The 20,295-nt window shown below is 51.9% G+C and overlaps 1 protein-coding gene across 11 annotated transcripts in view; it reads left to right on the forward strand.

The window, feature by feature from the left end:
• Positions 1–20,295, forward strand: part of ACACB (acetyl-CoA carboxylase beta) — a 42,680-nt gene that overhangs the window by 19,839 nt on the left and 2,546 nt on the right. For 10 of the 11 annotated variants that reach the window (XR_012081867.2, XR_012081868.2, XM_078381825.1 and 7 more), the window contains 36 exons: positions 332–482; positions 781–915; positions 1,325–1,471; positions 1,768–1,956; positions 2,447–2,547; positions 3,345–3,433; positions 3,813–3,937; positions 4,548–4,661; positions 5,355–5,468; positions 5,810–5,899; positions 6,427–6,545; positions 6,889–6,912; positions 7,858–7,995; positions 8,859–8,958; positions 9,058–9,165; positions 9,528–9,584; positions 9,899–9,940; positions 10,161–10,376; positions 10,722–10,877; positions 11,264–11,467; positions 12,110–12,265; positions 12,561–12,683; positions 12,824–13,093; positions 13,660–13,757; positions 13,849–13,969; positions 14,373–14,483; positions 15,213–15,356; positions 15,910–16,030; positions 16,686–16,782; positions 16,999–17,095; positions 17,345–17,480; positions 17,643–17,820; positions 18,200–18,312; positions 18,528–18,682; positions 19,636–19,806; positions 20,090–20,226. Coding sequence is in view for 9 of the 11 variants with exons in the window: in XM_078381825.1 (XP_078237951.1) it covers positions 332–482; positions 781–915; positions 1,325–1,471; positions 1,768–1,956; positions 2,447–2,547; positions 3,345–3,433; positions 3,813–3,937; positions 4,548–4,661; positions 5,355–5,468; positions 5,810–5,899; positions 6,427–6,545; positions 6,889–6,912; positions 7,858–7,995; positions 8,859–8,958; positions 9,058–9,165; positions 9,528–9,584; positions 9,899–9,940; positions 10,161–10,376; positions 10,722–10,877; positions 11,264–11,467; positions 12,110–12,265; positions 12,561–12,683; positions 12,824–13,093; positions 13,660–13,757; positions 13,849–13,969; positions 14,373–14,483; positions 15,213–15,356; positions 15,910–16,030; positions 16,686–16,782; positions 16,999–17,095; positions 17,345–17,480; positions 17,643–17,820; positions 18,200–18,312; positions 18,528–18,682; positions 19,636–19,806; positions 20,090–20,226 (4,647 nt within the window). In the remaining 2 variants the exon portion in view is untranslated. The remainder of the gene's footprint in view (positions 1–331; positions 483–780; positions 916–1,324; positions 1,472–1,767; positions 1,957–2,446; positions 2,548–3,344; positions 3,434–3,812; positions 3,938–4,547; positions 4,662–5,354; positions 5,469–5,809; positions 5,900–6,426; positions 6,546–6,888; positions 6,913–7,857; positions 7,996–8,858; positions 8,959–9,057; positions 9,166–9,527; positions 9,585–9,898; positions 9,941–10,160; positions 10,377–10,721; positions 10,878–11,263; positions 11,468–12,109; positions 12,266–12,560; positions 12,684–12,823; positions 13,094–13,659; positions 13,758–13,848; positions 13,970–14,372; positions 14,484–15,212; positions 15,357–15,909; positions 16,031–16,685; positions 16,783–16,998; positions 17,096–17,344; positions 17,481–17,642; positions 17,821–18,199; positions 18,313–18,527; positions 18,683–19,635; positions 19,807–20,089; positions 20,227–20,295) is intronic. The other variant, XM_072983188.2, reaches the window with a different exon arrangement.

Below are 20,295 nucleotides of genomic sequence, written 5' to 3' on the forward strand. Positions count from 1 at the left end.
CTTATCCTGACATATGTGCCTTCCTGTCCATCTGTCTGACAGTCTGTCTATCTGTCAAGACAGCTCACAACAATCAGAACTAACACAGACAACAGGACTGAAACACCATACAAATATCAAAACAGTTAAACACCTATTGAGATTTAAAAACCAAGATTTAAAAGCTGTTTTAAAACACCTGGACGCCGGTGAAGGCATGAACGAGCGCCCCTGAGAACACTGGCTGCTTCACAGCCTGCCTAAAGAGGAAGGCCTTGAGTTGCAAGGCGGGTTGGGTGGGAGTGGAATTCGTCCCAACGCTCTTCCGTTGTGTCTCTTCCTCTGCCTTCAGATACCGCATCACCATCGGCAACAAGACCTGCGACTTTGAGAAAGAGAACGACCCCACTTTGCTTCGCTCGCCTTCCGCCGGGAAGCTGCTGCAGTACACGGTGGATGACGGGGGACACGTCTGCGTGGGCCACAGCTACGCAGAGATCGAGGTAGGCCGAATGAAGACCCACTCCCTGCAAGGTATTTTATTCTACCTTCTGCCCTGGTTTTTGAGATCGCCTCCGTTTCATCTCTACGCTGGGTGTCTGGGATAAGAACAAGAGCCACGACTCTGCCTTTTGGGTGCGCGTGGAAGCCACGCTTCTACGAACGTCCAATTTTATGCCCCCTTTTCTCTTCCTCATCTGACGTGCATGTCGCGGGAAGGAGCAAGGTGGTGACCAAGGAGCGGCAGGAGACCCCTGGCCTTTTTTGTGTTGAATTGGCTCTTCTTCCTCTCTTGTGCAGGTCATGAAGATGGTGGTGGCCTTGGTGGTGGAGGAATCGGGCATCGTCCGTTACGTGAAAAGGCCCGGCACGTTGCTGGAGAAAGGTTGCGTCATCGCTCGCCTGGAACTGGACAATCCTGCCAAAATCCACCTGGTGAGCAAGGGGGGGGGGGAGACAGGCCTTTGTCAGGGGCTGGTTGTCATGATGGCGGTCAGCGACCCCCACGCCCGGAGGTCACCTACCTGGGGGGAGCCTTAAGGTGGAGGGGCTAAAGAAAGGCTGTAGCATTCAAGTCTCCTCGTGGGGAGCTTCAGGAGCTGGGACCCTGTGCAGTAGATGACAGCTTTCTTTTTTTTGTCATTCCAAAATGTTGTTGGGAATCATTACTTGCATCGAAGTTGTTTCAATTTATGTTTCAGGATTAGAACTCCCTCGACGCCCCTGTCGTTTTTACACCACAGCGCCTCCTAGATAATTCCCAGAACAGATTTGACAGCCGAGAAGCTTACTTGTGTTTTCTCCTCTTTTTTTTTAAACGTCTTCTTCCGCTGCCGCCTCCCAGGCCCAGCTGCACACGGGAGGGCTCCCGTCTCAACCGCCCCTGCCTATCCTGGGGGAAAAATTGCACCAGGTCTTCCATAATGTGCTGGAGAACCTTGTGAACGTCATGAACGGCTACTGCTTGCCCGAGCCGTATTTCAGCAGCAAGGTAAGGAGGGGGACCCTCTGGGTCTTCCAGTCCAGCCCCTCTCAGAGGCCCAGTGGGGGAACTGAACTCCCAACCTCTGGTTCCAAAGCCTGAGACCTCGGCCACTTGAGCTCCCGGAGTCCTCTCTGTCACATTTCCAACTGGTGTCTGCCAGAACTTGGAGCCTTCGTCTTCCTGCCCTATCAGAGGTCACAGATTTCCGTGCTTTGGTCTCTGGCTTAAGGGATGAATTTCCTGAGTGTACCTGGCATAACGTTATTCTCATTTTGTTTTGTGTGTGTGTGTGTGTGTGTCAGCTTAAAGAGTGGGTCTGCAAGTTGATGAAGACCCTCCGGGACCCTTCGCTCCCTCTCCTGGAGCTGCAGGAGATCATGACGAGCATTTCCGGCCGGATCCCACCGTCGGTGGAGAAGTCAATCCGGAAAGTGATGGCCCAATATGCCAGCAACATCACTTCGGTGCTCTGCCAGTTCCCCAGCCAGCAGGTGAGGGCAAAGGGTGTGTGACCCCCCCCCCAAAAGGACTGGGCGCCTTTGGGTATTTTCAGAAAAGTCTTTGGGGGAGAGACGGTGTGATGTTTTTCAGGCAACACTTCAGAAGATTAGTTTGGGTGTTCTCCAGCTCAAAACCTTTTATTTTGAACGTGTCAGGATGTTTTTATTTCCAAAAGGGGGTAACCAGGTTGGTCTGTTGTGGCAGAAACGAGGAAGAATCTTTTCACTTCCTCCGTGTGTTTCTGATCCTATATCTACCCTGCTGCCGTATCTGCCAGGGCGAAGCATGCTTTAGTGCTTGCTTAATATCTAAAACAAGAAAGTGGTTTTGTAGTGATTACTCCTTAGTCAGTTTCTATCCATTCTTTCTCTGATTTCCCAAGGACTTGTTCTCTTGCTATTCCAGATTTTTAAACACGCACGCACACACATACCGGTTCTGTTTCTGTTATTCCTCCCAAACTCTTTTTTCCCCTCCAAGATCGCCAGCATTCTGGACAGCCACGCGGCCACTTTGCAGCGGAAATCTGACCGGGAAGTCTTCTTTATGAACACCCAGAGCATCGTGCACCTGGTGCAGAGGCAAGTTCAGGTGGTTGGCACTGGGTATGTGGTGCCCCCCCTCTTCTCCATATGACTGACAGTCCCTCCTTGCCCCTGGCCTGGGTTCGGTTGGGGTTTTGTTTTCCTCCATTCTGTTTCATCAGCCAAACTGACCTTTCACTTCCCTCTCAGACACTGCTGTGTTTGTCAACACCCTATGACTTAATCTTCCACCGTAGTAGTTAAAAAAAAAGCAAGGATGAGTGTTCTGTGACACCCCCAACTGTTCAGCCAGGAGAGAGAACATTGGTTGGAAACCACCACTTTTGATCTGTTAGTTAAATACAGCCTAGCTCTCCCTTACACAACACATCATAAATATATTCAGAAGCTGGAAAAGTACTAATTTTAACAAGAACTCCCAAACTCTTCAGCATTTGGGGAGTTGTGAACCAAAGAGGTAAATTTTCCACCTTCTACACACACAGAGAGAGCCAACCGTTTCTCACATACCTTCATCCAATTGGCTTTGCTTCAACAATTTGAAGTTAGCCCACTAACGTAGGTGATGGGTGATATTTTTGGCAGACGTGAGAGGAAAGTTTTCGAACTGGTATCACTCCTCATGTATTGATACACATCCCATCAACAGGCTGAGCAGGTTTTCTTTAGTCAGAAACCTGCAAAAGCTGTTGGCCATAATAGTCAGGGCTGCCTGTGCATCGTGAGGATAAGGAAGTGTCCCTGGAGACCTTTTCAGCAGCCCGAAAGCCCATGGTTTCTCTTGGCCCGAACAACCAAGCCAATCCCATCTTCTCTCTGTCTTCCCCATCTAGGTATCGCAGCGGCATCCGCGGCCACATGAAATCCGTGGTGTTGGACCTACTGAGACGATATTTACAGGTGGAAACCAAATTCCAACAAGGTGAGAGGGCGCAGACGCCAGGCGGCCCTTCTTGGTGGCTGCTCCTGGCCGTGGAATCTCTCTCAAGAGAGGCTAGTCTGGTCTTGCGTCCATTGTCCCTTCACCACCTTTTTATCTAGTTGGTGTTTTTGTTTTGGTTGGTTGGTGTTTTTTTTGGGGGGGGAGGAATTGACCGTCTGTGATAGAAGCAGTTTCCCAAAGTGGAAGATTCTCACAGCACTTGAACTTGCTTTTAATCGAACCCTCCTCTTGCTGTTCAGATTGTTTAGCGGTGCTTTAACGCTGTGCCTTTTCTGGTTGCGCCGCTGTTTCAACAAGTACTGGGAGGAGAGATGTGGATTTTCCATTTTTTAAACTTCTTTTTTTTTCTCGGTTTCAGCTCATTACGACAAATGTGTGGTCAATCTGCGGGAGCAGCACATGCCTGACATGACCCCGGTCCTTGAGAGCATTTTCTCCCACGCCCAGGTGGCTAAGAAGAACCTGCTGGTGATCATGCTGATTGTGAGTTGGAGGGGAGCGGCTCCTCCTTCGGGGGGGAAGGGGGGTGAATTGTGAGGGTTGAAGACGTGAGCCCTGGAATTCCAGTGTGCATAAAAAAGCTCCCTTCTCCTGGGTCCCGTCCCATCTGGGCTAGCATTGCTAGCTCTGGCTGGCAGCCACAGCTTTGTCCGGCTTCAGTCTGGATTGAGCTCCTAGCCGCACCCGGAGTAATCCAGTGCTCCTGGAATCCTTACCCTCCACCCGGTCCTGATTAGCTTCCAAAATAAGTTGAGCCAGTATCTTTCAGGGTAGTCCAATGGTACGTATTTATGCAGTGAAATTATAAACTCTTTAACATCGAACACAACGCCTAAAGGGTGCAATGTGGAATTCAAAAAATAAATGGTCAACCCTTACTGAAGTTGACATGCAAGATTTAGGCTCTGTTTGTTCTTACAACAGACTTGTGCGGACCTCGATACCCAGATGTTTGTTCTCTCTCTGTGTGCGCACGTTAGAATGCTTCCAATGAGCTCATTTCTTTTGTCCTTATCTAAGAGGGAGGCCGAATGAAAATGGAATGGCTAAGCCGCTAACAAGGAAGGTTTGGGTCTTGGTTTTCCTTGTCCAGGATCAGCTTTGCGGCCGAGACCCCACCCTCACGGACGAGCTGATGGCCATCCTGAACGAACTCACCCAGCTGAGCAAGACGGAGCACTCCAGAGTGGCTTTGCGGGCCAGGCAGGTGGGTGGGGCGGCGGGGGCGGCGATTCGGACTCGTTGGCCCTCCGCTTACGGACGCCCTCAAGGCGGGAGGCATTTGGCCGGAGAAAAGGTGGTTGTGTTGGGGAGGGTTTTGCTCCCCCCACCCCCGGACTGGGGCTTTCTGAATCCCACTCGCTTGCCCACCACCGGCCTGCCTGAGCAAGCAGAGGACCTGGAAGCCAGGCGTTCCGAGGAGCTTAGTTCAATGTGACAAGTTGCTTTTGGGGTAATGGGGATGTCGTGCCGGTGGGAACAAAGTTACTTTTCAACCTTTCCGAGCTTTTTTTTTAAGAAGGGGTTTTCTAAAAACTTACGGGTCCTTTTCTGATCATCCGGCCCCAAAGAGAAAAAGCCACCGAACAAGTTGTCCTTTAAAATTAAGCTACGATAACGAGTAATGACAATAAATTGCTGTTTAAACACAATAACAAATAAAGGGAATTAAAAAAAACACATCCATGTGCCTAGAGAACTTTGAAGGATTTGGCGACGGCCTTGCAGACACTTTCTTGAAGTGAGCAATTGTGTTGATTGGCACCACCCCTGGTTGCTGGATTGTAACCTCCCTGGCTGCAGCTGCTGCAGCACCCCTAATAACTTGGGTGTCTTGTTCTCCGCCTTTGCTCGCATCATCCTGTACGTGGACACGATCCGCCCTTCCTTTCCCTCCCAGGTGCTGATCGCCTCCCACCTCCCTTCCTACGAACTGAGGCACAACCAAGTGGAATCTATCTTCCTCTCGGCCATCGACATGTACGGACACCAGTTCTGCCCCGAAAACCTAAAGGTCAGCCCAGCTCGCTGGAGGCAACGCACGTCTGGGTGCCGCGCACGGACAGTCGTGTGGAAAGGAAAGAGTTGGCTTTGTTTTGGTAAAATAAGTCACGACACGGTGCAACACGTCCTGGGTTGTCCGTTCATCTGAGATTTCGCATTTTCCCTCATTTTCAGACGTGCTCAGGACCAGCTGATTTTTATTATGGTCCCTGAGACATAAAACCATAGAATCCGAAGAGGGTGTACTTTCTTTTTCACATGACTGTATGAACGAACGAATGAATACATAAAAGACCATGTGATCCTTGTGGCCCTCTTTTGCTAACATGATGTTCATTTTCTCCCCTGCAGAAACTCATCCTTTCCGAAACTACCATCTTTGACGTTCTCCCTACTTTCTTCTACCACTCCAACCAGGTCGTGCGCATGGCGGCCCTGGAGGTAAAGCAAGGACTGGGAGGGTTTTGAGGAAGGGGGCGCTTGAGCCGGGTACGAGGGGCTGCTCCCGCCCCCTCCCCTCCCCAAAGGAACAGATTTCGCCACTGTATCGTTGAATGCCACAACTTCATTTCCGTTGGCCACTGTTGTCTTAGGGTTTGAATAAGCAAGGCCCTCTCAGTTCCTCTTCAAGGGGAGCTATGCGGCCCAGACAGCGTCGTTCAGACGGGGGGGGGGGGAGACTGCTGGATTTGAACCTCTTAAGCTAACCAGGCTGCGGGTTACTCAGCTAGTCATTAAACTCCACTCTGATGCTTCCCAACCTTGGGTTTCCAGAATTCCTGGCCAGCCCGGCTGTTGCTGAAGGCTGCCAGCGTCCCATCCATTTTTGCCTCTCCGACACTCCTTTTTTTGGTCCCGGTCTCATCTGGTCGGGGCGTGTACCTTTGATTACGGTCCGAACGTGCTTTCCACCCCAGAGGGGAAGACGTGGGACGCGGCTGGGCTTTGAAACACCTCGCCCTTCCCAGGTGTACGTAAGGAGGGCTTACATCGCCTACGAACTGAACAGCCTGCAGCACCGCCAGCTGGCAGATGGCACCTGCGTGGTCGAGTTTCAGTTCATGCTGCCTTCGTCTCATCCGAACAGGTAAGGGCCTCTCGTCCGGGAGCGTCGGCTCAAGTCATCTGAGAAGGAAGCTGCCCTTCTGAATTAGGTGAACGGTCCTGGAAGCCTAGCCCCAGGCCTCTCCCAGGCCTGTGGGGAGAAATGCAGCCCATGTCCTGATGGATGTTCCTGTAGGACCTGGAACACATCTATCGTTATGGGTTGCTTTTGTTACCTTGGCTGTCCCAAAAGTTTGAACAGTCCCGTGTTTTCGGCGACAGCTCCCAGAAGCCAGTTTTGGGAGAGGGTGTTTTTCCTGAGGTCGGACAAGCCAGGACAAAGGCTGATCCGAGACCAGACCAGCGCTGTTGGTTTGTATTTTCAGGGGGAGCAGCCCTGCCCTGAGCAGGTAGAGTGGGCCCTTTCCTCTTTTCTCCTGTGGTGTGAGTAGCAGCTGCCGAAAACAGCCTTGGCTGCTGTGACTGCTTGGTTGCCGCCCTTCCCTTCCGAGTCCTGCCTTTTGAAGCCCCCGATTTTTTTGCTCCCCTGGCAAGCATGCAAAAGGTGGAAGAGCCTCCCGCCCCCTCCCTCTGCTGCCAAAGTTTATTCCGTTTCAGCCCAATAACTGTTTTAATTCCTTAACCACATATGGACCTTGGTGCTTCCGTAGCAGTGTGACCACTTCCAGGCGAACCCAAAGGATGATTTAAACACCCACAGCAAACTCTGCCGTCTACGGCTTCTTTTATGGAGCCGGTCCATTGCAGAGTCAGTCAGCCTCTTTTCCTGCTGCCTCTTTTACTTTTCCCTGCCTGTAATTGGCACTTGTTTTATACGGAGATCGTGCTGAGAGTTTGCCCATTGGGAAGGACGCCGCCAGTAGCAGGGCAGAGGTTGGCCCCAGCGGCTTCTTCTCTTTCTCAGAAAGTGGGAGGGGGGAAAAAACAACAACCCAAGGACAGAGAGAGAGAGAGCTTGTGCAGGGACGTTCGGATCCCCCCTCCCTTCCTCCAACTTCCCGTTGCTGCCGTTCTGGAATGCCTCTGTTCTGGTTTTGCCCTGTTTAATTCTACTACTTTTTTACACTTCTAACCGTAGCAGTACACAGAGGGTGGCCGTATTGGTGTTTTCTAGCCCAGACAAATGAACCTAGTGGTGCCCCATTTGGCTTTAAACATTCGTGGACGGCTGGCCGCTTCCATCTGATGAAATGAGCAGCCCTCCCCGAGCTGGCTGGACACTTGAAAACGTGTCAGTCTTGATGGCACCACAGAACTCTTGATCATTGGAGTGATGCAGTGATGTCTCTGAGTCTCCTCCCTGTGCTGTTCCCCCCCCCCAACCTCTTGTGTAGGATGTCTGTGCCGGTCAGCATCTCCAACCCCGACTTGGCCCGCCACAGCACCGAGCTCTTTATGGACAGCGGGTTTTCCCCTCTCTGCCAGCGCATGGGGGCCATGGTGGCCTTCGACCGATTTGAAGACTTCACCAGGTAGCTGGGGCAACGTTTCTGGAGGAAGGTGGGAGGAACCTCGGTCTCCGAGCTGCTCTGAATGCCCTGCTCCCTTCCTGGCTTGGCCGGCTCTTCTCTCTGTCACTCGTAGAAGCCTTTTTTGCTTTTTTTTTTTTTTTTTTTTTTTTTTTTTTTTTTTTTGCTAAAGCATCCTTTAAAGGCCTTCTTGGAGATGTTCTTCCCCCACCCCCAGTGGTTCCCCCCCCCCAAGTTCAGTATCAGATCTGTGTGGGGCAGAACTTCCCAGCGTGACAGATCCGTGGTCTAACACAGGCGCAAAAGGGTTACCTTTGCATGGTCTCCCTCGGGAACCAAATCACCAACGCTAGACCTCTTTTTGGCAAGGCGCGGTATGAATTGCGTCCTGGTGCCACCCCTGGCCTGGATTTCACAGGGAGGAAGACCTCACGGCCCTCCAGATGTCGCTGGACTACAGTTTCCATCGTCCTTCACGACTGGCCATGCCAACTAAGCATAATGGGAGTTGCAGTCCTAAAGACCTGGAGGGTTCCAGGTTGGCAAAGATTGCCTTAGACCATCTCTTGCTGGTGGTTTAATTTTTAATTTAATGTTAATTAAAATGTTTTATTCTGTGTTTCCCCTGTTTTATCGCGATTGCTTACCCCACAGTTTCCAGCCGCCGCTGGCTTCTGCGCTTGTTGCATTTCAAAGTAATTTTCTATTTTGAGACCGCCTGTACATTGGCCAGAGAGAGTGAGAGACATTTGGTGAGCAGGTCCTTTGAACGTTTGGAAACAAATGACGTGAAACACAAGGGCCTCTTGGTCTCGCTTTGATTCCTTTGCCTTCCCTGTCTCACCCCCTCCTTGTTTTGATGCCAGAAACTTTGATGAGGTGATTTCCTGCTTTGCCGAACCCCCTCTGGAGAGCCCCTTGTTTAGCGAGGTGAGGGCCACGCTCTACGATGAAGAAGACAACAAGGTGAGGAGGAAGAGGCTTGATGCCACCAGCTGCCTTCTTGGAACGAAGTTGGCCCTGCCGGGCCTGACACTGATCCTGTTCTGCCTTTGTGGTTTCCAGAATGTCCGGGATGAACCCATCCACATCCTGAACATTGCCGTGCGGTGGGCAGATTTCCCGGAGGATGAGCAGCTGGTGCCTGTCTTCAGAGCGTTTGCTCAGTCTAAGGTCTTATACCTTCTGCTGACTTCTTGGCGTAGATAGAGGAGAGGGGGTGTGTTTGTGTGAAAAAAAAAATACCCAGCCGAACACAGGTCCTGGTTTCCAGTGCTTTCCCTCTCTGCTTGTCTGGGTTTTAAAAATTGTATTTCGACCAGCCTTCCTCCAGTGAATCGCACCCCTTTCTGCAACGGCAGATTCTCAGGGTGAAGCCGGACGCGTGGAAGATGTAACTTTTCTGTCTGTTTTCCTGTGGCTGTTCTCTAAGAGATTAAAGATTTGGTCTGTATTTGAGAACATTTTCCCCCTTGGGTTTAAACCTTTACTTTTGTCTCTTATTGTCTTTTTCTTTCTCTCTTTTTTCCATACAGAAGAACATTCTGGTTGATTGTGGCCTCCGAAGAATCACATTTCTGATCACCCAACAGGTTAGTGGAGTCTCTCTCTTGAAGCTTCATTCTCTTCCTTGGGGCCTGAACAGAGACAGTGGTTTTCCTTCCCACCAGAGAAGTCCATTCACTTACAAGCCAGGCTGGTGAATTGTCCTCGACTTGGTGTGTTGGTCTTTTGTTTCTCTCTAAACTCACAGTGCTGTTGTTATTCCCCCCCTCCACTCATGGCTATTAATTCTGCCAATTAGAAATAGGTGTGCCTTTTTTTAATGCCTTGTTTTTTTTTTTTTAATGACTTTGGATCTCCTTATTCCCCCCCCCAAGTTTACAACTTTTTCTGTCTGTTGCAGAGGGAGTTTCCCAAGTTTTTCACCTTCCGAGCCCGTGACGAGGTGAGCGTGGAGTTTGTCCTGTTGTGACCCCACTCTCTGAGCCCCTGGCTCTCCACCCTGGGCCCTTTCAGGGCATCATCTCCCCAAAATCCCGGCTGCCGTGGCCCACAGTGAGGGATGATGGGGGCCCAGAAGTGGTGAACCGCCACTCCGGAACGGGATTTCGTTTGGGGGCCTGCTTCTGGCCGTAGGTCCTCAACTCGGATGGCCTTTCCTGCAGTTTGCAGAAGATCGTATCTATCGGCACTTGGAGCCGGCTTTGGCGTTCCAGCTGGAGCTGAGCCGGATGCGCAACTTTGACCTGGTGGCCGTGCCGTGCGCCAACCACAAGATGCATCTTTACCTCGGCGCTGCCAAGGTGGAGGAAGGTGCCGAAGTCACCGACTACCGGTTTTTCATCCGCGCCATCGTCAGACACTCGGACCTCATCACCAAGGTAAAACCGGCTTTCTGTCCAGGCTGTGCCTGGAGGACGGTAACAGCCTTCTCCCCTTCGTGCCTGCCCGGTCTCTGGAGGTCTTTGGGGGAAGCTTGACGTTGTGTCCCGACACCCCCCTAGACATGTTTGGTTGGGATGCAAACGAGGGTCTTGGGAGGCTGGTCCCAGGCGGTGAAGCTCCCTCCCCGTGGGTCTTTCTGCCAGCAGGCCCAGACGGTCTTCTCTTCCGCGAATGGGTGTTTGGAAATAGACTGGGTGCTGGCAATACGGGGCATCTGCTTCTTCAGAAGCTCTTAGCCCTTTCTTGTCCTTTTATACTTTTCTGACTTCTTTTGGCACCAGGAGGCCTCTTTTGAATACCTGCAGAACGAGGGTGAGCGGCTGCTTCTGGAGGCCATGGATGAACTGGAGGTGGCCTTCAGTAACACCAGCGTCCGCACCGATTGCAACCACATCTTCCTCAACTTTGTCCCCACAGTGGTTATGGACCCTTCCAAGGTCTGAGTCTTTTTTCTCTCTCTCCCTTTGCTTCCCTTTTTGTACCAGACAGAAAAAGCTGAAACTGCAGGATCGGCTTAGCCCGTTTTTAGAAGAGGTGCTCCTTCAAAAAGATAAAAAGGCATCTGTGTGCCACATCATGCGATTTTCTTTATCTACGTGCCTTGCATTTTTTCATTTTGTGCTTTGGGATTGGTCAACAAACAGAGGCGTAATTTGCAAGTTGGGTTATCAGTTGAGACACATCTCCGACGAGGAGATGGAATTCCTGTGGCGAGAAGGGAAAGCAGTTCATGGAAGGGGTTACTCATTCCTTTTATCATTTAGTCTGCCTTTGCATTTGCTAAGAAGGAGGGTTTTTTTTGTTTTTATCCCGATGACCCCAGATTGAGGAATCCGTGCGCTCCATGGTGATGCGGTACGGGAGCCGCCTCTGGAAACTCCGGGTCCTGCAAGCAGAGGTGAAGATCAATATCCGCTTGACTCCGACGGCTCAAGCCATCCCCATCCGCCTCTTTCTCACCGACGAGTCGGGATACTACCTGGATATCAGCCTTTACAAGGAAGTCAACGACCCCAGCACTGGGAGCGTAGGTGTCTGCGAACCGGAATGGTTGTCTGCCTGTTTTTCCCGGCCTCCCTTCTTGGCACCCCTTTCCTTGGCTCCAGCAAAGCCTTGGCCCCTCGAGGCCGATCCAGAGGGAGGGGGTTGAGCTGGGGGCCGGTTCAGTGCCCGTTTTGGGTCCCTATTTCCAGTCGGCCACAGAGGGAAGTCAGACCGACAGGTGCCGTGGCTACCAGTCAAGAAAGTTATGGATCCCCTTTGGGGTTAGTGGGGATGTGCCCTCGCATGTCAGTGGGTACAGAACATGAGGGAGAAGGTGCCGTGGCACCCCGTGTCTGGCTGACGGGGCCTCTGGCTGGCCTCCCTGTGCTTGACAGGATAAACCTTATTCCCTCTTCAAGGTGTTGTATTTGGGATTTGGATAAGCCTTGAGCAGCAGTGAGCAGAAGGTTGCTCTCCTGATGTTGTAGGACAACAATTCCCATCTGTCACACTTCTTCCCCACTTGCCTACAGCATCTAGAAAGCGGGAATTTTTTTTTTCAGAACAAAGGACGCCCGTTCTTCTGCCTGGACTGGACGTCCAAGTCCTTGCTGTCGCTTGAGCTTCAAAAGCGCCAGGGTGGAAGGAAGGGATTTAAGGTTTTTGCTCTTCCTCCCTGATTCAGATCATGTTCCATTCCTACGGAGACAAGCAAGGCCCTCTCCACGGGATGCTCATCAACACGCCCTACGTCACAAAGGACCTGCTCCAAGCCAAGCGCTTCCAGGCCCAGTCGCTTGGCACCACCTACGTCTACGACTTCCTGGAGATGTTCCGCCAGGTAAGCTTGAGCCGGGCAGGTGCTCAGAGGCCTTGTCCTCGGTCCTTCCTCCCCCCCCCCGCCGGGTGGAGGAAACGCTTTCTAGGACTCTAGCCAATCTCTCCCCAGTCTCTGCAATGTTAGCGTTTAGCTCAGTCCCTGTCACATAGATAGGATGGTGGAAATCCAGTTCCCTGGGAACAAGCTTTCTCGGAGAGGCCGTGCAGGAGGAAAGGCTTGGTTACCAGTTCTCTTTCCAGTGGTTCCGTGCTCCTCTCATCCCCGCTCTGACGTTGCTCCCTTGATTTCCCTTCAGGCTCTCTTCAAACTATGGGGTCCCACAGAAGGATGCCCCATGGATGTCCTGACTTACACGGAATTAGTGCTGGATTCCCAGGGTCGCCTGGTGCAGATGAACAGGCTGCCCGGAGGAAACGAGGTGAAACTGGGCCAGGGGAGTGGCGGGGGGGGGTTCGAGGAGAAATGCAGGCTGTAGATCTGGTTTCTTAACCCTTCCTTGTTAATACATTCATGTGGCTTCCCCCCCCCCCCACTTTGGTCTTAAAACTGCACTCCCAGATTGGAATGGTGGCTTTCAAGATGAAGCTGAAAACACCCGAGTACCCAAAGGGCCGTGAGATTGTGGTCATAAGCAACGACATCACGTACAAGATCGGGTCGTTCGGGCCCGAGGAGGACCTCCTCTTCTTGCGCGCCTCTGAGCTGGCCCGTGCCGAGGGCATCCCCAGGATCTATATTGCTGCCAACAGCGGTGCCCGCATTGGGTTTGCTGAGGAGATCAAGCACAAGTTCCAAGTGGCCTGGGTGGATCCTGCAGATCCCTATAAGGTACATGGTTTGCTGACTGCCCCAGAAGAAGGGTTTTTTCAGGCATCTGGGAAGCTAGCAGAGACATTCTGGATACTCTCTAACCTACATAACCTCTCAGAGCTGGTTTTGGGTACAGAGCTAGGGAAGTTAAAAAACGTTCCTCGGAATAGGCTTTGTTTTACCCTCTCAATTGGCTTTGGCACTTCTGCCTTCACTCTAAATTGGCTTCTGTCCCTGAGGAACCTTGTTCGGTAGGCAAATGTGATGTAGCTACACAGTGTCGGAATCTGAGGTCGGACTTGTTACTATTTTCCACAACAATCCCCAGCCACTGGCTACACTGGGAACAGTAATGTGAAAGCCACAGTCCGAAAACCGAGCCTTTCCTAGGTTTGGTCGGTGACCTCAACTGGCTGGCTCTTATTTCTCCAGTTGTTCTTCCTAGGCCTGTTTCAGCCACTCCATCACCCGCTTCCTTTGAGCTCCGTTTCCTGAACAGAATATTTGAGAACCGTTTTAGGCGTGTCCCGAAAACAGAATTCCTGCTTTCTCCAGCGAACGCTGTTCCCTGCTTATTCCCCCAGGGATTCCTGTACCTGTACCTAACCCCCCAGGATTACACACGGATCAGCTCCATGAACTCTGTGCACTGCGAACACGTCGAGGAAGGGGGCGAGTCCAGGTGAGCCTCCGCTCTCTGCCCTCCTGTCCTTTCAGCCCATGGCGGGCACGGGGCTCTATCTTTGGGTGCTGCCTCTTGGTCTCTCCCGCAGGTACATCATCACCGATATTATTGGCAAAGACGAGGGCTTCGGTGTGGAGAACCTCCGGGCCTCGGGCACCATCGCTGGGGAGTCGTCTCTCGCTTACGAGGAAATCGTCACCATTAGCATGGTACCGGCTTTGATCCTTCCTGTTTGTAACTTCAGTAGGAGCCTCTTATCCACGGGATCAGAATCCACTGTTTCATTTATCTATAGTCTGAAAATGTTTAAAAGTGTGTGTTTGTGTGTGTGTGTGTGTGAGAGAGAGATCTGTGTCTCTCTCTCTTAATGATGAACTTATCACAACTAGCCAGAGGCCATGCTATGTATGGCATTTGCTATCATAATAGTCTTTGCCATCATCCACGTTTTCAGCATCTACAGGGGTCCCACTGGGCTAAGCATGCAGGTGGCAGCCATCCTGTGTGGCTCCCCTTCTCCAGCGAGCAAAGGGGGCATCCTTGGCCTCTCTAGGAAGCAAATGTGTTGCCTCTGATTTCTCTTTAAATGATTGCTTCACTGGTGCACCGTAGGTGACCTGCCGTGCCATCGGGATTGGGGCCTACCTGGTGAGGCTTGGCCAGCGCGTCATCCAGGTGGAGAACTCGCACATCATCCTGACTGGAGCTGGGGCTTTGAATAAGGTACAGAGTGAGGCATTTTGCTGCTTTTTCAAGTTCTTCCGGTGGTATGATGATCAGCTAGGGGAGAAGTGGTGGTGGAGGTGGCAGCGGAACCTCTTTCAGCCTGAGGGGTGAAATCAAATACATCCTTTTGAGGAAAAAGCATTTCTGAGGTAGATGCCGTTCTTGGAAGGAGTTGCACTGATTCTGTTGGGACTTCTTCAATCCCCAGGATTGCAGCTTCAGTCACCCAGAAACGATTTTGGTGCCCGAAATGCTGCTGTTAAAAGGCTGCTTCCATAGAAGAGTGGAAGGATTAAGCTGGCCATGAAATCTTTCAACTCTATTTTTTTTGTTTAAAAACATAATAAATTCCTAAAATCAATCCCAGATACAGGACAGTGGTCTAAAAATAACACCCACAACCTACCAGACTTGCAGATTCAGAAGATGTGAAACCTGTAGAAGCGGCACACACTAAAACGGCAGGGCCTTTTCCTTTACACCTCCCAGGTTGTAACGTTCTCTTCTCTCGCCACCGTCCTTTCGGGTCCCTTTATTGATAGATCGGGAGGGACATAAACAAAATGAATGAACGAAGAAATGAACTAACCATACGGGAAGTCCTGCAGGCATCAAGAACAAAAATGGGCTTGTCAAGGAAGGCCAAGGTGGCCACGGTGTCATAAACCGGGCTCGCTGAGCCTTTTAAGGCAGAGTCCCCTCACCAGCTTGGTCTTGCTCACCCAGGTCTTGGGCCGTGAGGTGTACACCTCCAACAACCAGCTGGGCGGGGTGGAGATCATGCACAACAACGGCGTCTCCCACGTGACGGTCCCAGACGATTTCGAAGGCGTCTACACCATCTTGCAGTGGCTGTCTTACATGCCGAAGGTAGGCCCGGGGTGACGGGAAAGGGCCGTGCGGCAAACACAGCGGGGTCTCACCCCGTCGTTCTAGGATGCTTTCCTCCGGGTTATATAACTCTGGGTAAAGACGGAGATCACGATGGCTTCGAGATGGAGTCAAACCGGCGGAGGGCTCGGCAAACCATAAAGCGGGCAGAATGCGGCTGGTTAATGACACCAGAGTAAGTCAAGGGTGTGAACGGCAGCCATGGCTTGCTAGCTCTTTGCCCCTGGTCTTCCGTCTCATGGGCTGTGTTGTTCATTTGTTGTTATCCTCCTGAACGAATTCAGAAGAATGAAAAAAAAAACACCTAAGGAGGGTCAGAAGTAGAAGATGGTGAGGTCTAGAATCCCCCACAAAAATTCCTTGAGTTGCAAAATAAATGCCCCATCCGGACACGCGCTTGCTCTTAACTCTGTGTTTCTCGCGACAGTTCTTGCCTCAGAGAGCGACCTGCGAGGGCACAGTGCCTGCCAGTCTTACCTTCCAGGGCTTTCTCTTGGTTTAAATCCGGATTAAAAGGTCTTCTTTCTTATAGGACAACCGCAGCCCATTGCCTATTATTGCCACGAGTGACCCCATTGAGAGAGAGATTGAGTTTTTGCCCTCCAAAGCCCCGTACGACCCACGATGGATGCTGGCAGGGAGGCCTCACCCCAGTAAGTCCAAGCCTGTCCAACGTAAGAAGGTTTTGGGTGATGTGAGAAAGGAGGGAAGGATATCAGCATTCCAAGAACGGTCAGGGGAGGAACTGTGTTCATAGGCAGGATTTACCGGTCAGTTTCCTCCTGATCACATACCACCCCTCCCCAAGCCTTGTGCACTTCCATTTCTGTCATGGCAGCAAGGAAGAAAGAGAGAGAAGGTTTATTTCTCCTTTTCCCAAACAACCACGGTTTAGTGTTGCGCCTGAACTGAGGTTGTCTTTAACTGCAGTTGGTTAAAACAAACCACCTTCATAAACTATAGCTTGAAGCTGGCTTGTTTCAGCAAGCCGTGTACAAGCCTGATGAAGGCTTGTTTGTACTGAGACGTTGCGCTTGACTGCCGTTAAACTAAAAACAGGCTCTTCCAAACGGCTTCTCCCGGCTGCTTGGGTGTACAGCTTAACTCTTGGGATTGCTCTAGCCCTGCGGCTGGAAAGGACAGTCCCTGGTTCTCTTTCTGACCTTGGACCCCCGTTTTCAAGGTGTTCCCTGGCGGCAGTTCCCTCCGTAGGGCAAAAGAAGCACCTTTCAGAAGAGTCCGCGCAGCTCGGCTGAAATACGTGTTCTGAACCTTCTCTTGTGTCTCTTGTTTTGCTTCCTGGGTCAGCCGTGAAGGGATCCTGGCAAAGCGGCTTCTTCGACCACGGCTCTTTTTTGGAGATCATGCAGCCGTGGGCGCAGACGGTGGTGGTTGGCCGAGCCAGGTACGGACGAGAGCGTGCAGAGTTGACCTGAGGCTGTCGAGGCTTGGCGTGGGGCAGCGGGGGACCCTTCCTTCCACCAGGCTTTTCAGGCTAAAGCCGATCCAAGGTGGAAAAGTCTGCAGAGTCTGATCTGACGTCCTCCGTTTATGTTTGCACTCAGAGGCGTCTCTGTCCCCGCTTGAGACATTGATCTCTTCCTGACTGGGTCTTTTTCAGGCTGGGAGGAATCCCCGTCGGTGTGATAGCTGTGGAAACCCGGACGGTGGAATTGGCGGTGCCTGCCGACCCAGCAAATCCGGAATCGGAAGCAAAGGTCGGGAACTCTTGCTCCATGCTGCTAAATCCAGCAGAAATGTCCTGATTTTTCCCCCTTGCTCTAACCCTCTGCTCTAAAGCCCCACAAGTGTTCTTTCTCTTCAGCTTGGTTTCTGATGCACAGAGAATGTATTGCTTTATTTCCATGTCCCCACCCTGCCTGTTCAAAAATGATTGCTTATTTTAGTTTTTTATTCGCCAGCCGATCTTTTGCAGAACACAACTCCTCCCCTTTGCTCCTCTCTAGATAATCCAGCAAGCCGGCCAGGTCTGGTTTCCCGATTCAGCTTTTAAAACAGCCCAGGCGATCAGAGATTTTGACCGGGAGCACCTCCCACTCTTGATTTTTGCCAACTGGAGGGGCTTCTCGGGTGGAATGAAAGGTAACGCCGGTCTGTAATCCTCCAGCGACTTCGTTGGAGCCCTCTATCGAAGGAGAGGCGCTTTTGGCCACACCAACTGGGGGAGTCTGGGGATCATTTGCCAAGAGTGGAATTTTTCCCCATCTCTGCTGCTGGCATTGACTCCCGGGCTTCTCTCTACAGACATGTACGATCAGGTGCTGAAGTTTGGGGCGTACATTGTCGACAGCCTCCGGCAATTCAAGCGGCCGGCTCTCGTCTACATTCCCCCGCATGCCGAACTCCGAGGAGGGTCGTGGGTGGTGATTGACCCCACCATCAACCCTCTGTACTTGGAACTGTATGCAGATGAAGAGAGTCGGTGAGTTCTCCTTTCCTTTCCTTTTTATCAGTGTCCTGCTTTCTCCGGAAACCAGGACTCAAAGCAATCCCAAGAAGGTGGAGAAGCAGTAGGGAATTAAAACACAGAGTGAAATCCCGACCTGAGTCGCCCTTTCCAGGGAAGTCGGCTCTCTGTGTTCACCAGGCTCCTTGATTCCCTCGGTCTGCTCTCACAGGGAGCCACCGCTGGGTTTTGGCAGATTAAAATGGAGTTGAAGCAAATTAAAACATTTGACGCTCTAACGAGTCGAAAGCTCTTTCAAGGCGCTTGGATGGAAACATACCCAGCCCTTGCATTGTGGAAAGGCTTCCCCTTCCCCCCCCCTTTCTTTTTAAAACAAACTGGCCTTGCTTTCTAGGGGGGGCATCTTAGAAGCCGAAGGCACCGTGGAGATCAAATTCAGGAGGAAAGACCTGATCAAGACCATGAGGAGGGTGGACTCCACCTATGCCAGGATAGCTCAGCAGCTGGGTAAGAGGAGAGAGAGAGAGCGAGAGAGAGCCTGCAGCCTTCGCACGGTTGCTGCCAGGAGACTTATTAGGGCACCTTGAAAAGCCGAAGAAGCTTGTGGGGAAAAGTTTTTCTTGCTGTGAGCTTTACAGAGTGTGTGTGTGTGGGGGGGGGGTCATTTTAAAAAAAGCAAGCCCTCTGCAAGAGCAGTATTTATGGTTTCTGGGACTTTGCAGGCTCCCCAGAGCTCTCGGGAACAGAGCGCAAGGATCTGGAGAAGCAGCTCAAAGCGCGAGAGGATTACCTCCTGCCGATCTTCCGCCAGGTGGCGGTGCAGTTTGCCGACCTCCATGACACCCCAGGGAGGATGCACGAGAAAGGCGTCATTTCAGTTAAGGGAGCCACCGGCTGCTTTCCGATTTCCTCCCTTCTCCACCTTTTTCTAACCCACAATGGTTTTCCACCCTCTTTAAATCTGTGGTGGCCGTTTTTCACTTTATACCTTGACTGCCCGAGGGGTGTGATTCTTAAACGGTTGGGTGGGGACTCGGGTGCAAACCTGTCTTCTGTTACCGCGTTTGCGCCCTGGTCCCTTGGGCGCTCCTGGGTTTGGATCTGCTCTCCCTTGCCGAGTCCTTAGGAGAGCAAAAGGCAAGCATTAGTAGACCTTCTGTGCCCACTTGAATCTTTTGGCAGAAGCCTGGCATCAAAAGGTTTGTAGCCCCAGGAATAAGAGCTTAATTTACAGCTGTGCAAGAACGGTGGACTGTTTAGGGTTAAGCGGATGGACCATGCCCAGGTTGTGTGACGGGAAGCAATTCCTAGACTAGGGGGGTGGGAAACCTTAAGCCCTTGGGCCAAATCCAGCCCTCCCAGAGTTGGAGTCCCGCTTCCTCCAAACTGCCACGGTCCTTATCCTGATGACACACCCTCTATACATTTAATCTCTCCCCAGCTTCTGTACCTTTTTCTCTCTTTCCCCTCCCCCTTCTGCAAGGTTGAAGTATTTCTTCTCTTAAGGCTCCTCTGCCAATTCTAGGAAGACCTCTGCATGTTTTTTGTTTTACTCTGCCCCCCCCCATTGAAGTAGGAGAGTCCCTAAGAAACCGATCCTGTCCCTGTGTGTAAAAGTAAAGCGCCCCCGCCTTGACCTGTACAAGACCGAGGAGGTGGGACAAATGGACCTCTCTGGTGAGGTCTTTCAGCTCCGCCGCAAGGCAAGCATCCATTCAGAAGCCTTTATTCCTTCCCGTCTCTGATAACTTAAGGTACCGAAACTCATGGGTATATATTCCTCTAAAAAATGTTCCCCCCCCCCCCCCTATTTTCTGTGTCTCTGTTCAGGACATCCTTCAGTGGAAGAACGCCCGGGCCTTCTTTTACTGGCGGCTGCGGCGCCTCCTGCTGGAGGAGGAGGTGAAGGTGGAGATCCTCCAGGCCAACAGCGAGCTGAGCAACAGCCACATCCAGTCCATGCTGCGGCGCTGGTTCCTGGAGACGGAAGGCGCCGTCAAGGTCTTGGCTCTGGGCTCGGTTGGGAAGCTTGGGCCGGGTCGAGTTCTCTTCTAAGGACAGGCGCTGGGGGGTCGCTCCTTCCTCCCTCCCTGCCCTGAGCCTCACCCGGCCGTCCCCAAGGGCCTCGCTCTGGTCTGGCTTGAGAAGCCAGGCAGGATTGGGCCTGGTTAGCCCTTGATGACAGAGACTCCCTCTCTTTTGGAGAGAAAGCCCCTCTCCAACCGCTCCCGCCTCCCTTCTAAACGAGCCTGAAAGTAGGGTTCTTGTCTTCCTCCTCGTTAAGGGTTACCTCTGGGATAATAACCAGGTTGTGGTGGAATGGCTCGAGAAGCAGCTGCGAGGGGAGGATGGAGGGAAGTCTGCCGTCCGGGAGAACATCAAGTACCTGAAGCGGGATTACGCCCTCAAACACATCCGGACGTGAGTACCGGAGCTTTCCCTCTGTCGGCAGGCATGGGGTTCTGTCCTCGGGGGGGGGGGGGGACCGAG

Source organism: Pogona vitticeps, chromosome 14 (assembly GCF_051106095.1).
Source record: "Pogona vitticeps strain Pit_001003342236 chromosome 14, PviZW2.1, whole genome shotgun sequence".
Lineage (NCBI taxonomy): Eukaryota > Metazoa > Chordata > Lepidosauria > Squamata > Agamidae > Pogona > Pogona vitticeps.